Raw genomic sequence first — 15,913 nt, 5'->3', positions numbered from 1 at the left:
GAATCGAATGTGAGACTTTCGGTGCTGGGACTGATGCTCTAACCCACTGAACACAGCAGCCAGGGCTGTAATATTTTTATACCAGTGTGATTTAGAATCATCTAACATAGTCCAAAGTAGTGAAAAAATACCAGAGTCAATTTTACTTGTAAATAAAGAACAGTCTGTCTCTTAGAATTCTTTATTTAACTAGAGATTTTTTTCAATGCTGTTATCTTAATAAATGTCAGCATCCAATTTTATTTATGACCTTACCTAGTATTGAAATGGCAGGAAGGCTAACATGATCTCTATCTGATATATGACCACGGAAGCCGTTGTCTTACAAAGAAACATCCTTGGATTTTTCCTTTAGTCCAGGAGTCCTTCTATCAGCCTGACCAAGGAAACCTACTCTGCCCTGTGCGTTGGCTCTTTGAACCATATGATAATGGGTTCTAACCACGCCAAGTTCACGCATCTGAAATACATTTAATGGCTGAGCAACTTTACTACTCAGCAACCTCTTCTATCTTCTCTTCTCCCATCTCCTTTTTATGGGATGCTTCAACCTCATTAGCATTTCAGGAAAAAAAACCTGGATCCTGTCCATCATTTTTGTTGTCGCTTTCCTTTTCCTGGCAGACAGAGCCTGAAGTTTCAATAGAGGAAGCGGGGAGGGATACAGCACATTCAGAGTTTATGAAAGACCTTATTTACCATTAAAGTGAAGGTTTCCAGACACTCCAGCCCTGTTTTCTTATGCTCTTCTGTCTTTGATGAGGAATTAAGGACTCCAGCCCAGGCTACAGAAGACACCGAGAGCTGTCTGGCAGAAGGCACTGGCCAGTGCCCTGAAGCCGATCGTTATTATGAATGATGCTGAGGGGTACACTGAGGAGCGGAACAGTGGGCAGAAACCATTGATAATCCCCTTACAGGGGCACTTCTGAGAGGAGCCTGACTCTGCACACTTAAGCGAATATTTTTCTGCTAGCTTCCTTTGCACATTTTTTTTTTTTGCAAAGCACTCATTACAGTTTGCCTTTTTTTAAAAAAAATACATTTTATTGATTTTCTACAGAGAGGAAGGGAGAGGAATAGAGAGAAACATCGATGAGTGAGAAACATTGATCAGCTGCCCCCTGCACACCCTCTACTGGGGATGTGCCCACAACCAAGGTATATGCCCTTGACCAGAATCGAACCTGGGACCCTTGAGTCCGCAGGCCGACGCTCTATCCACTGAGCCAAACCAGTTAGGGCACAGTTTGCCTTTTAATAGAATTACTCCATTCCATTCCACTCAATTGTAAGTCTTTAGAATGGAGGCTGTCAGATGTTAGTGTGTCTAAGAATAATCTGAAGACCTTGTCAGATTAGTTTAGGGCTCACATCTTTGAGATTCTCATTCAATACATTTGGGATGGGGCCCGGAAATGTTCTTTTTAACAAGATCTCAGGGAACTGTCATACATTTGTCTATGACCCACCTTGAGAAACATTTGCCTAGAGATCAAGGTCTCTGTGGTCTTATGCCCTAGCACTATGCAACACACATAGAGGTCCTCAGCACCTGTGCGTGGACCTGAGGCGCATGCTCTGGGTGGGTGAAACCCCATTGGTGGTTCAAGCTCAATGGTGGCTCAAGCTCTCAGAGGTAAGATGGAGTCTCTAGGGGGTGGTGCATAGACTAATTTCCTTTCTTGGTAGAAAGAAATTAGATAAACAGTTCTCCAATTGGGAACAATTAGTAAGAGAGAAATACTTCTTCTGGGAGAACACCTGATAGAAAGCATGATTTACGTACTTACTTTTTACGTTGGGGGGGGTGCAGACTGAGGGGGGAGGAAATGCATTCATGTTTGATTTTCCCATTCATTACTGGAGGCCCATTTCCCATGTCTTCCGTTTATTCCTTTTGTTTATTGTTTACTAGGTGCTGTGAAGGCAGCTCTTTCATGTGCCTTGTCCTTTGTTCTTCTGCCACAGGGTGTGAAGCCGTTTACTTCTTTCTTCTTTGCTCATGGCTGCCTCTAAAGAGACATGTGCAAAAGAAAGAGGAAAAGCACATCTTGCCCATCAGCTGTTCACACATCAGTCAAACACGGGGTCCTTCATATAAGAAGACAAGGACAGCCCCTGTTTGTTGCATTCGGAGGGGTACAGTGATTCATCACAAACTATGCTCTCTAACGACGTCATCTGCAGAACTGATAGTTGTTTTAATATCAATAATTGGAAAGCATCTTTATTTTTTTAGAGTTTTGCTAATGCTTTCAACTATTGGAACAGATTAACATGCCACATTTTTGCATCAGAACCATTCACTCTTCAGTTTATTTAAATGTCATTAGTGTGGACTGTTTACAGTTGTTGTAAGTAGGAAAAAATGCCTCTGAAAAATACACGTGAATAGTATCAAGACAAATATATATATGGTTTGTTTTGCTTGCTTGTGCTTTGGCTCTTTGATTCTGGTATTTTTTTTAAACTACTTTTGCCTATGTTAGATGATTCTAAATTATACTAGTATAAAAATTAAGTGGAAATAGTCATTGCTCATTAGCTCCTGGATCTGTTTCCCAGTGAGAAAAGGCAATGAACATAAACATTAAAATCAAGACACGCTCTTGATTTTAAGAATCTATCTGCATCTTTTGATGAGCATTCACTAACAACTCTGTCTCTTTAATTAGGGTCAGTGTCTTAAGTTATAGCAGCTCTTAGAAACAAAACCGGCACATATATTCTTGCCTCTGGTTGGATTTACATACTATCTAGAATAGATGTTGAAAAAAGTTCCAGACTTGCAAAGGGTCTCCCTTCAAAACAGCATAGAGCAATGGTGATGCTCATTGTATTGGAGCTTATTGCATAGGCCAGGGCTGTCACTTTCCCATAGTGTCTTTATTTATTATGCTAATTGACTCTCCTAGTGCAGCCAGGAGGGGATCAACCCTGTGAAAATTTTTTTTTGGGGGGGTGGAGTGGGGAAGGAGGGGGTTAAAAGCAAACCTGTTTTGTGCCTGAATAAAACAAAAAAATCAATGTGGTTTTTTTTCTCTTTTCCCCCCCAAAAAACAGGAGGGTCAATACCATGGTTGTTTTTGTTCCCATCCAGTTATGTAACCGTGGGGACTTGCTTCATTGCTTTCAGGATTTGTACAAAACACATTAAAGCTAAACAATAGGCGGGAGTCCCAGGAGCGACCCCCGGAGCTGTGTCTTCGAGTCTGTCCTCCCTCCTAGGTTTGGGGATCTCCCATTAGTTCCATCTCAAGTGCTGCCTGGGAGTGAGCGAGCGAGCGTGTGTGTGTGTGTGTGTGTGTGTGTGTGTGTGTGTGTGTGTTTAGTTAGCTGGCACGCAACACACTTCCCCAGGGTTGTGTTTCCTTTTTCCTGAGATTTGGCGAAGGGTAAAGGGTCGGAGTCACATGGATACAAAGCATTTGATTAATGTCCAAGTCACCGCGGTGGCTGCCAGAGCCGCCTCCCCTCTAGCCCGGACCGTGTGAGGCCGGAGCGGCGGGGCCGGGCGCGCAGGTCCCGGGCCGGAGCCCCATCCCCCGGGGGAGTTTCCGCTGCGGTGCCCCCCGCCTCCCGCGCCCCCGTTCCAGCGGGCGACCCCTGCTGTCCCCCCTCCCCCCGCCCCAGCCTCCCCCCCGCCTGTAAAGTCGCCGGTCCCTCCACGGACTTTGCAGAGGCCGCAACTTTCCCGCCGCAGCCCGGCCGCCAGCCCCGCGTCCCGCCGCCCACCATGAGCGAGGAGAGCCGCGGGGACCCGGAGCGGCAGCTCCGCCTGCGCGTGTGCGTGCTCAGCGAGCTGCAGAAGACCGAGCGGGACTACGTGGCCACGCTGGAGTTCCTGGTGTCGGTGAGTGTCCGCGGCGCGGGGACCCGGACCGGGACCGCTCCCGGCATCGCGGGCACCCGCACCGCGCGCGGGCGCTGTGTGCACGGGGCGTGGACCCGCGGGGACATGTGGGTGCCGGGGGTCGCACGGAGTTTCCCGGGCCTCGGAGCGGTGCCGGTTTGCAAAGTGAGCTGGACGGGGAGAAGGAGCTGGTCCCGGGAGTCCCGGCATCTTTCCTCCCTCTCCCGCCCCCGTCCCCGCCTGGCCTGCAGGATCACATTGTGCAATTTTTTTTTCCCCTTTTCTTCCTCTCCTGGGATTTTGTGTTAAGACTTTGGCTCGCTGATGAAAGTCAGTCTGCTACATTCAGATGCATTTAGTTTTAAAAAGTACTTGATTCTTCTAGAGCCGGAGTCCACTATTCAGATTGCAGGACGGGGAAGTCCCTTTCGTTAGAATAATCTTTGAAACAGGGTTCGGGTGGAGGGTCGGCGCTCAGAGAGCAGCGGGGTTATGGCCTCTAGCAGCTGTTTGATATTAGAGCCACATGTGGTGGTCGCCCCTTCCTAGTCCTACAGTCTCCTCCCCCTCCACCACCCCAACCCCCACCCCGAGTTTAAATCAGTTCCCGCTCAGGTTCTGGGGTCCCACTGAGCCCGGGAGAGGCGCATAATAAAACTCCTGTCAAACAACTTCAAGTTTTCCTAGAACTGGCAGGAACTTTGTTTCAAAGTTTCAGCCTGGCTCACTGGAAGTCAGCTTTTGTAAACGGTTCATTCATTGTCGGACCGGGAGGGACAAAATTGAGTGAAAGAAACTTCTGAGACTTCACTCAAAAGTTGATTTTTTTTTTTCCCCTACTCACTGCTGCAAAGACAAAGAATTTGAGGATTGGCTGCTTTCCACCCAGATGTCCGGGAGAGCATCATTCAGACTCAGGAGCCATAGCCTTTGCAATCTCCCCCAAATCTAACCTTCTTCCACCACCCTATTGGTCACCCCGGTCCAAAGGGAAATGTTTCTTAAGCCAAACTTCCTGCTCAGTTTTCTGAACGATGTAAACTTTCTGCTTATGATTATGAGAGAAGAAATTCACTTCTTAACTAGGGCAGAGAGGAAAGAACAATGAATGTCTCCAGGGATGTAAGATGCACAGGTTGGCTTCTGGGTAATTTCTCAAGTTAAAAATCAATCTGCTTGAGCCCCCCAGGGGCCACACTCTTTGGAAATGTTGTGTATTTGAGAATATACTGGTAATTGGTTATAAATAGAATTCTACACTTCCATGCAGCAATGTAAAAAAGAAGAAGAAAAGAAAAGCATGTTTTAAAGGAGATTTGAGTTTTAATAGCCTCAAACTGGCTTTCATGAAACTTTGGTGGTGACAAAGTCCTTTGACTTATAACAATCTGAGTCACTTCTTAAATTGCCTTCCTTACTTCTTTCTGGAGGTTTATGAAAAAGATATTGTGGAGAGTCCTAATTTAAAGACATAGCTAACCTAAGCTACCTTAAAAACCAAGTTGTTGATCTTTATTTAAAATATCATTTTTCCTCTAATCTTAACACCTGATTATTAAAACTGCAAACTTACTGCTATATAGCGATAGAAATGATAGGAGGTATAAAATAAATTATATTTTCCTACTTACAAGTAGATCACCTAATAATTTCATTCTTTTCATCTCATGCAGAAATTATGGACTTTTCCTTTTCTTATGTCCATTATATGTGCACATGTATGTTTACACACACACGCAAACATGCTTACTGGCCTGGAAGTCATCCTTAACAAAAGTTTACCCTGACTTCTTTATAGTCTTGTAACTATTCAAAGCCTAAGATCTACTTATAATACACTATTAGCTTTTCTTTTTTGGGTATTATGGATAGTAACATTTAATTTCCATGTATTACATTTGGTCCATCTAGTTTTAATTTTAGCCTAATCTAATATGTATCAAGAGCTTTAAAAAAAATTAAACCCTTTGGCCTGGTAATTCAGCTTCTAGAAGTCTATCCTAATGGAATAATCAGAAATGCAGACAAACAATGAAAGTTATTTTAAAAAATTAGCTGTAATATTAAATAAGCACTGTGGTAAATTTGCAAAAATTTGATAGTGCATTCTTCAGTCAAATTTAAATATTTGTTAGATTAGTCATTTAGATGTTTGTCATTGCTTCAAGCCATTCACATGGGTGAAGGGTAACTCCTCTTTATTACAAAGAGATAGAAAACATATTTTTAGTTTTATCAAGAACATATTTTTACTTGCGGGCCCATAAATAAACCCAACAAGATGGTATTATTGCTCTTGATTAAATGATTGTGTGGCCTGAGGGGATGACTCTTCTTACTAAGATTTTTACTTCTGAATCCTTTCTCTTCTTTTTTCTAACTCTTCACCTTCACTGGAGAGAGCACCTCTCCCCACCCCCACCCCGAGGTAGTCCATGAACGTTGCCTTTTTTCTCTGTACGTAGACTCAGTCCATATGCACCTTCTTTCCAGTGCCTGCCAGGCGCACACTTCTTGATTGAACGAGAGACTTTCCTTTAAGTTTGCTGCTGTCATTTGGAGTGGCTGTCTCTTCCCATGGGTGTCATGCTTTCTCAGGGCTCCTCTCTCGCTCCTCCCTGGCCCTTAGCTTCCTGCTGGATTCCTACTGGGCTTTCGAGGCTCAGTTCAAGTCCTTCAGAAAACCTTTCATGAACCACCCTGCATTCCCTCAGGTTAGAATGCTCACTGCTTTGTACCTACTCTTCCCTGTGGTTGCTTCTTCCTTAGCACTAAGGAAAGCTTATGCATTTATTTGTTTACCGTTGTTTCATGCTACTAGAATGCAAGCTTCTTGAGGCCTACATTTTATTCACCTGTGTTTCCCCAGAATCTTGTACTGTGCTTGAGACATTGTAAGTAATCAGTGCCTGCTGAATGAATAAATGAATGAAGGGGCAAATTGACCCATCTTCTAAACTCCTACCCCTTTAAAAAAATCTGATAAATATTCCCCCACCCCCATTACCGCCCCTCCCCCACCCCCACACCTGGTTCCCACTCTGCCCCAGGCCTTTACCACCCTATTGTCTCTGTCCATAGGTAACTAGGTAGTGCCTATATGCATTATAAGATCTTTGGTTAATCTTTTCTCACCCTTTCCCCACCTCCTCTCACCCATTTTTAAGGACAGTTTCTTAATCATCCTTAAATTTCTGATTTTGATCTGTATAGTTAGTGGAAATTACTTAAGCTTAGGCACATATGTATTTATGCAACAAAATATTTTAAATTAAACATTAGTGCCTGCATTTAGTAAAACAGAAACATGATTTAAATCAGGCATCGAGGTATTTTAGACTGTGTAATACACTATTATTTCAATTCATTGTATTCTAAAATTTCATTTGAGACTATGGATCAGTTACATTATCTGGATTATTTATTTTTGGGACAAAGAATATGGTGAAGGACCAAATTTGCTTGAATATATCTTCTTCTTTTGTTTGGGCAATGAAATTTTGTGCTTCATTAGAAATACTCTAAAACAGTGGTTCTCAACCTTCCTAATGCCGTGACCCTTTAATACAGTTCCTCATGTTGTGGTGACCCCCAACCATAAAATTATTTTCATTACTACTTCATAACTGTAATTTTGCTGCTGTTATGAATCGTCATGTAAATATCTGATATGCAGGATGTATTTTCATTGTTACAAATTAAACATAATTAAAGCATAGTGATTAATCACAAAAACAACATGTAATTATATATGTGTTTTCCGATGGTCTTAGGGGACCCCTGTGAAAGGGTCATTCAACCCCCAAAGGGGTCGCGACCCACAGGTTGAGAACCGCTGCTCTAAAACATGTCTTCTAAAGAATGCTATGATGGGTCTAGTAGTTAATGTCCAAAGTCTGGACAACAGTAGGTTGCAACTGGTTTTCTGCTTGCAATCCTGTCACAGGGCATGATGCTTTCACAGACCCACCTGAGTGGACAGAACAAGGACAGACCAGGGCCAACCTCATGGGTTTCACTTCACAGCAGTCACATAGGGCTTAACACTCAGAAGGACCTTAGGTAGGTTTAATGTTCTGCCATTACCATCTTGAAATTCTTGCTAATCTTTAAAAACATTTTTATTGATTTGAGAGAGAGTGAGAGACGAAGAGGGAGAGAAAGAGAGATTTGTTGTTCTACTTATTATGCAGTCATTGGTTGATTCTTATATGTGCCCTTATCAGGAAACAAACCTGAAACTTCGGAGTGTTGGGACAATGCTCTAACCAACTGAGTTACCTAGTTAGGGCGAAATTCTTGCTGATTTTGTTTTTGAACTTGTCTTTTTCAAGTGAAGTTCAGTGGGACAATGGAGTGTGATCAGCGCAGATACTGAAAGGGCGAGGACTATGCCCTCCATCTTACCCTGGGTCCTCCATTTTTGGGCAGAGCCATGTGCTCAGCAAGGCTTCTTCCCGAAAGCCCAAGCCTCTGCTAGCCACATCCAGGATTTCTCTAAACCAGCCGTGGGCAAATTACCGCCCGTGGGCCTGACCGTTTGAAATGAATAAAACTAAAAAAAAAAAAAAAAAAGACCGTACCCTTTTATGTAATGATGTTTATTTTGAATTTATATTAGTTCACACAAACACTCCATCCATGCTTTTGTTGTGGCCCTCCAGTCCAGTTTAAGAACCCATTGTGGCCCTCGAGTCAAAAAGTTTGCCCACCCCTGCTAAACTAACCAATGACAATCAAGGGAAGTGCACGCCATAGAGATGACCACATCCTGTGTAAGGAGACACCGACTTGCGCCTGGCCAATCGGCAGGGCCCACAGTCCCCTCTCCTCCCCTTACTCCACCCCCCTATAAAACTCCTCTTCACATCGGGCTAGCCCTTTCTCTGCCACCTGCTGCTGTGTCAGTAAGGAGGAGAGGGGAGCCAGAACCGGGTTTGAATAAAAGACTCTTTGCTTTTGCATCGGACACAGCTGGCTCCCTGGTGGTCTTTTGGGTATCCTGAAATCTGGGCATAACAATACATGTAAGAAAAAAGACTTTATATTTTCAGCACCTTTGATAGTACTTTTTCTCTGCCGTTTGAACCAAAGGCCTCCCATTTTTGTTTTGCACTGGGCCTGGAAAATTGGGTAGACATGTTTCACTGTAGCAAGTAGCATGGAGGCAGGATGACCGTATCCTTTTTTTTGTCTAAACTGGGACACTTTTGAGAGTGAAAGACAGAGCTATTAATAATTACAGTGGGAAACAGCTGTAAACTAGGATCACTCCCCACTGTAGGCTGTTCGGACAAAGTTATGTGTCTTGCCATAAACCAGAGATACTGAAATTTGCTCTCTGTCCAGGCTTGACCTCATATACTCCAGAATTAGTCCTGTCTCTGATGTATTATGTAACTTGGGAGACATTCCAAAACTTTTCAAGGCCTATTTTCCTCATCTGTAAAATGGGGAAACAGTGAATGTCTCAAGGTTGCTATGATGACAAGATGAAGTATGCTTTGGGCTCAGTCCAGAGTCTGGCTCTCAGGAGGGCCCTATAAATAGTCACTCTTATTTCCTCTGATGCTGCAGTGCCATACGGAGCCACACATGCTGGTCATCCTTAGTGCGTAATTACAGTCTCCTCTACCTTTCAGCTGTGTCTCCGAGGCCCTGCTTCCTCCCCTCTGCTTCCTTCTGCCGGTGCACTCCTTCCCATGGTAGTCTGTCCATGCTCAGTTGACTTTAAGACTGTGAGAACCCTTCATACAACCATAGTTAGTATGGTGCTTTCCAATTTACCCTAAACAGTTGCATATTCATTATCTTCTTTGGCCTAACAGGTGTGTGTCTTAGCTCTTTCCCATGGTGCTCCTTAGAGCTCCAGGGTTCTGTGATTTCGCTTCACAAAGGGTCAGGGGGGCCTGACTTAGATGGACTCGGCTCTCCACCTTTTTCTGATGTGTGTTTTTGCTAAAGCAGTGAGAAAAACCACTTAACTAGACGGTAAACCCCAAGAGAACAGGGTCTGAGCGTTTATTTCCTGTGTGCATTTACTTCCTATTCATGCTTTTCTTGGCCTAAATACAGTGCTTTGTAAATAGCAGGTGCTCAAGAAAACAAACAGGCAAATAAAGCCAAGCAAACAAAACAGTTTGCATGAATTTGAAAACAACTTCTTTCAGTCACGATCTAACTTTTCCAGGCAAAGATGAATAGATTCAACAACACATTATGTTAAGGCTTATGTTATGGTCTGCAATTGTGCCCCTCACCCCCGATTCATGTTGCAGCCCTAACCCTTAGTATACAGATAATCACAGTATGGTGTGGCAGGTGCAACTATGTATAATAATAAAATCGTAATATGCTAATTAGACTGGACAGTCAAACGACCTTCCAGACGTCCTTCTGGATGAGGCCATGGTGGCGGAGGCTGTGGCAGAGGCAGTTAGGGGTGATCAGGCAGGCAGGCAGAGGGGTTAGGGGCAATCAGGCAGGCAGGTGAGTGGTTAGAGGCGATCAGGCAGGCAGGCAGAGTGGTTAGGGGCGATTAGGCAGGTAGGCAGGCCAGTGGTTAAGAGCCAGCGGTCCCGGATTGCAAGAGGGATGTCCTGGATTGCGAGAGGGTGCAGGCTGGGTTGAATTTCATGCACCGGGCCTCTAGTAGAATGATAAACATAGTAGCAGGGAGGCATCAAGGTGCTCCCTCAGTATGGGGTCCAAGGAAGCTTTTGGGAAGAGATGACAATAGAGCTGGCTTCTGAAGGCTGAGGAGGAATGTGCCAGACTAGGAAGAGAATTATCCATCCCCCGCAAAGTAGCATGTTCAGTGTGACCTTGGAATGTGGGAAGAAGTTCCCTGAATCTGTGTCACCTTCGAATTCCTCCTCCTTATTTTCTATTCCTGCCACCTCAGCAGCCCTCAGCATGCACTGCCTCTTCAACAACCCTAATCTGGAGAAGACCTGTCCTTGCTCTCCTTAATCTGGGTCAAATTATAACTTTCAAAAAGTGTTTATTATTTGCTGAAGGAACCCTAGAAATGACATGAAACATAAACAGCCTGGCTTCTCCTACCTAAGCGAGCTTGCTCTCAGGGTCTGCAGACTCTGCCCTGTTCTAACCTTAAACCCTCCGATAGCTTCTGTTTGATCCCCCTAACTGGGCACTATTCCTGGGCTGATTTGCCTGGGTTCTTTGTTTTCTAGTCATTAGCCTGAAGTGTATACATGAGGATGGCATCAGGAAGCTGCCCTTAAGAGGTTGTGACTCTTGCACTAAATGTACCATGAACTAAATGGGGTTCATTCATAATTCTGATTTTTGGAGAATTAATCATGTGGCCAGAGCTTACTCCCTACACTGAAGGATGTATCTTTAGTCTGTGGTTTCATTTGTACAATTATATCTTAGTAAAATATGATGACATAATGGCAAAAATAGTATCTATTGAGGTTAGCTTTGTTTCTTATCAAGATAATTCTGTCAGTGGGTTTGAGGAACAAAGTTGAGGTCTAGTTACCCATTAGGAGTTTCTGCCTTTGCAATGGCTCAGGTAAGAAACGTGGAATGTCTGGTCTAAGGTAGAGGCATTGATGAAGGTACCAAACCATAAAACACAAAACACCCAACAACTAGGAGACATTTCTGGGTAGAACCTTTAGTATTTGTGTTCACTGGGAAGTGAAGGTAAGTAGAATGGAGAACATAAGGTGGTGCATAGGTCTCTAGTTTGAAGATAAGATGGGTAGCGTCCTTAATGAGAAATGGAATGTGAGGGACAGAACAGCATTGGGAGGAGGAGGAGGAGAAAAGGGAATTTGGTTTTGGACACACTGAGCTGCAAATTCTGCTGATTGTTGGAGATAGGAAGATAAAACCTAGGAAAGAATTTGGGGCAAAAGTTAGAGATCCAGAAATTAACTAGTCATATATGTTGCAGCTGTCAAATGGATCAGATGACACCAGGGGAACAATTTGAGGAAGAAAACATACAGAGAAGGGTAGGATGTTAGAGAGCCAATGTTTAAAGGTTAGAGGAAGAGGAGAGTGCCCTGGTGACTTGGACTGAGCCCTCAGAGGTTGAAACAAAGAACCAGGACGGAGTGATCTCTTGGAAGACAAGGAAGGATCTAGTTCCCCAAAGAAAGGTTTCTTTCAAGTGTCAACTTTAGAAAAGTAGGTAGTGTGAAGAGGGAAGGTTAAACAATTAGACCGTCTTTGGGGTTTTAGCTTCAGTAGTGTGTGTGAGCAGGAACCTGATAAAGAATGAGCTGAGACATGAGTGGGAGCTGAGGAGGTGAAGAGGATGGAGAAAATCTTCAATGTGCTTGGTGGTAAATGCAAGGGAAGAAGTGGGTTAGTATTGTGAGGGGCTGATTTTGTCCAGGATGTTTGAGGAAGATGCATACAGCCAAGGAGAAGGAGACAATGAAGAGGGAACTAAAACAGCTACAACAGATCATGGCGGAAGTCAAAAGCATCTTCTGGAAAAACAGGCACTGGGAGGCAAGACACTTGGCAAAATTCACTGAGCCATCTTGCCATGGAACATTCCCACATGTCACTGCAGAACTAAGGCTAAGCAAGCTGTCTCTTATATACTTCAAAAATTCTGCTTCTTCTCTAATCTAGAGCTAGTGGAACTGCTGGGGTGGCCTTTGTACCTCCTTTTGAAAACACCATCGCTCTGGGACAGTGGGGTGAAGTGCATGGTGCACAGCATCGTTTTGGGGAATCTGACGACCTGGGTTAAAGTCCCGCATGAAATGTATAAACTGTGTTATTTTGGACAAATTGCATAGCCTCTTAGCCCTGGCTGGTGTGGTATAGTGGGATGGAGTGTCATCCTGAGCACCCAAGGGTTGCAGGTTTGATTTCCAGTCAGGGCACATATCCAGGTTGCAGGTTCGATTCCTGGTTGTGGCCTGTGCATGAGGCAACTGATTGATGTTTCTCTAAAATCAATAAAAACATTCTCAGGTGAGGATTAAAAAAGATTACATAGCCTCTTTCTGCCTAGTTTCATATTTGGAAGACACAGTCGATACCTCATACCTCACGGGACTGGCCTGAAACTCTAATCTACTCATGGAGTAAAGTCCTGGTAGGTAGGAAGTGTCTTCTCTTTTTCTCCCTTTGCAAACTCTGAGTTTATCTCTCTCTCCTCTGTCTCTCCTACCTCACAGACTGAGCCTGGAACTCACTCAAACCACCTAACCTGCTCCTGACCCCTTCCTTTTCCAATCCTAGGAGCTCACGGGAGGGTTTAATAGATGAAGAAAGGTCCTGAGGAGGCCAGAGGGGCCTTCAGGAATGCAGGGGGGGGGGGCATCTTGTCTTGGAGCTACAGGAGGGATGTTTTCCTCTGGGAGGGGCGAAGGATGTAAGGCCAAGGGTCAGGTTAGGGGGGAAGGAATTTGGAGGTTCCTACCTAGTGCCCTTTATTTATCTGTGGAGTTTAACTCTTGCTTTCTTTGTGTTCTGTTTTTGTTTTGCTGTTTGTATTGGCTGAGAGTGAGGTGCCCTAAAAACAGTAATAAAGATTTACAGCGTACACTTTCATCAGTAGTCAAGGGAATTGAACATAGACATCTGAGGTTTGTTGGGAGTCTGTATAATATCTTTGTATAATTATTCTTTTATATGTGACTTTCTTAAGTGCAACATATAAATTTAAAAGTCAAAATACAGAAGTAAGCTCTCCTGATTTAGTACATCTACTATGACTAGGTTCAAATCTTGAAATGATGGTGTAATACTTTTTTAAACCTTGATACAAATTGTACAGTATTTCTTTATTACATTTAATGCACACAGCCATCATTGTACACACTTAAAAAAAACACATTGATTTATCTGACAAGGTTTTGGTGTGATTACATTATTCTCAGTGCTGGTCTTTTAACAGTGTTCTGTTGAATGTTCTCTATACCTAGTATTATATTTTAATACCAAATAAAATTATGTTTGTTTTCAGTACAAATAGTTTGACCTAAAAATAGTTATTTTTTACATTAATTCTTTGAAAATTTTATGTATAATATTTACTTTTTATAATAGATGACTTTTTATTCTCACATGTTAAAATTGCATTAGCTATATTAAAATCAATATTTCTTTGATTTATGATATTATATTTACCTCAAAGGTTTCTTTGATTTTTAACATTATATAAGCAATCAAATATACAGGAAAAACATCCCTTAGTAAAGTTTTCTTTGTTTAAAAGTGTGGTTGAGTCACTTTTCCAGTGGTATTGAGTATAATCAGTCAAATACTGACATCTAATAAAAACTTAAAAAAATTTTTTTTCCATTCTTATGAACTATTTCATTTGATTCGGGAAGTCAATGATTGTAAATTTTAAGAAAATTGATACATTATGTTGAAGTTATGATTTAAAAAAAACTGTGAGCAATATTTATTTTAACTATAATCACAATTCTTAATTACACATTTAGTTTTATTTTTAAAATTTAAATTCTTTATTGTTTAAAGTATTACATATGTCTCCTTTTCCCCCCATTGATCTCTCCCCAGCCGCTCCCACTCCCCAGAACATACCCTCACCCTCCTACTGTCTGTGTCCATTGGTTATGCTCATATGCATGGATACAAGTCCTTTGCCTTCCCTCTTGGATTGAATGGTCTGTTAGATGCTTCTATGACTCTGGTTCTATTTTTGTTCATCAGTTTATGTTGTTCATTATATCCCACAAAAGAGTGAGATCATGTGATACTTCTAGTTAGTATAGATATTTCAGGCTTTGGTTCCTTGAATTTGTTGTATTCTAGCCTTGCTATATCGCTATTTATAATGGACATAAAGGACCTGTTTTGTGGGAGAACATTTAAGCCAAGGACATTGTGTTCTCTCACTAATGCGAAACGCATATTTTCTTTTAAAGGCAAGTCTTTCGTTTGAAAAGATTAAATGGTATAATACTTAAGAAATGACTCCAGCTGCTTAAATTTAGAATAATGATATAAAAATATTCTCTGGGTTTATAGCAAAAATATAACAATATAGAATATGAATGGGCAAACGTTTTTATTCATCTGAAAACTTTGTTTCTCTAAGACAGTCAAATAAGGGTTGATATCTATGGCTTTGCTTTGCCACTTTTTGTTACTTTAATTATCAACTTAAATTGTCTTCTTGCTTTAAATTGTCTTGGAGAGCCTTTATACATGGTGACACATTTTTAGTGATTGTGTAAGTAATGTTGATAGTTTCCTTAGATGACTTGTAATGCTTCAACTTGGCCTTGCTGCCTTGGAGTCTAGTATTTTTTCTTATTTGTCCCAAAGAAATAAATTTTAGGAGTCCAGAAATGACACACAAAGTTTAATTTCTGCCAGTAGCACTAGGGGAGGAGCTATGGAAAGACATTATTTCATCTAAATGTTAGTCCCATACCCACATGTTCCAAGATTTCTTTATTAATTCATTGTTTTCCCAGAGGTGAAACTCTGAGAGGAAAAGGGACTTTTTTTGTACACTGTACATCTAGGTTGTGTTGCACTTTGCATACCTTTCATATATCTTAATATTTTATATGGAAATATTTTTGTATTTATATTGTTTACATTTGACAACATTTTTGAATATTCTAGATAGAATTTTATCTCAATTTTTCATGTATCTCTTAAGAATGAGACCTCTGGCATAGACTTCTAATTGCCCCTAATATCTAATATTCTTTCCTTCTATAATGATAGAAGTTTAGCTCAGTACTTGACTCTCCAGCTCGAGATTACATTTCCCAGCCTTCCTTGCAGTTAGGTGTGCATATGTGTAGGTTCCAGGCAGTGGGATGAGCAGAAGTGCTAAAGTATGTCCTTATAACAAAGGAGTATGCACTCTCCCCCTTCGCCCCGGCTGGTATGAGGCTGTGATGGCAGGTGCTGGGGCAACCATTTTGGACCATGAAATGGAAGTCACATGTTGAGAATGACAGAGCAACTAAATAGGAGTCCGTTTCTTTATTAAAGCAGTTTAACCTGCGACCTATCAAAATGGGTCTGTAAGATAAATCAGTATTTGTTTAATTCTGATCTAAAATC

At 42.2% G+C, this 15,913-nt stretch overlaps 1 protein-coding gene across 1 annotated transcript in view; it reads left to right on the top strand.

The window, feature by feature from the left end:
• Positions 1-3,639: 3,639 nt before the first annotated feature.
• Positions 3,640-15,913, top strand: part of PREX2 (phosphatidylinositol-3,4,5-trisphosphate dependent Rac exchange factor 2) — a 212,994-nt gene continuing 200,720 nt past the window's right edge. Inside the window, exon 1 of the mRNA XM_006090598.3 lies at positions 3,640-3,856. Within this exon, the coding sequence (XP_006090660.1) occupies positions 3,740-3,856 (117 nt within the window). The 5' untranslated portion in view covers positions 3,640-3,739. The remainder of the gene's footprint in view (positions 3,857-15,913) is intronic.

This window comes from Myotis lucifugus, unplaced genomic scaffold (genome assembly GCF_000147115.1).
Source record: "Myotis lucifugus unplaced genomic scaffold, Myoluc2.0 scaffold_77, whole genome shotgun sequence".
In the NCBI taxonomy this organism is placed as follows: Eukaryota; Metazoa; Chordata; class Mammalia; order Chiroptera; family Vespertilionidae; genus Myotis; species Myotis lucifugus.
Note: the sequence above shows the minus strand (reverse complement) of the source record. Positions and strands in the feature narration are given on the sequence as shown.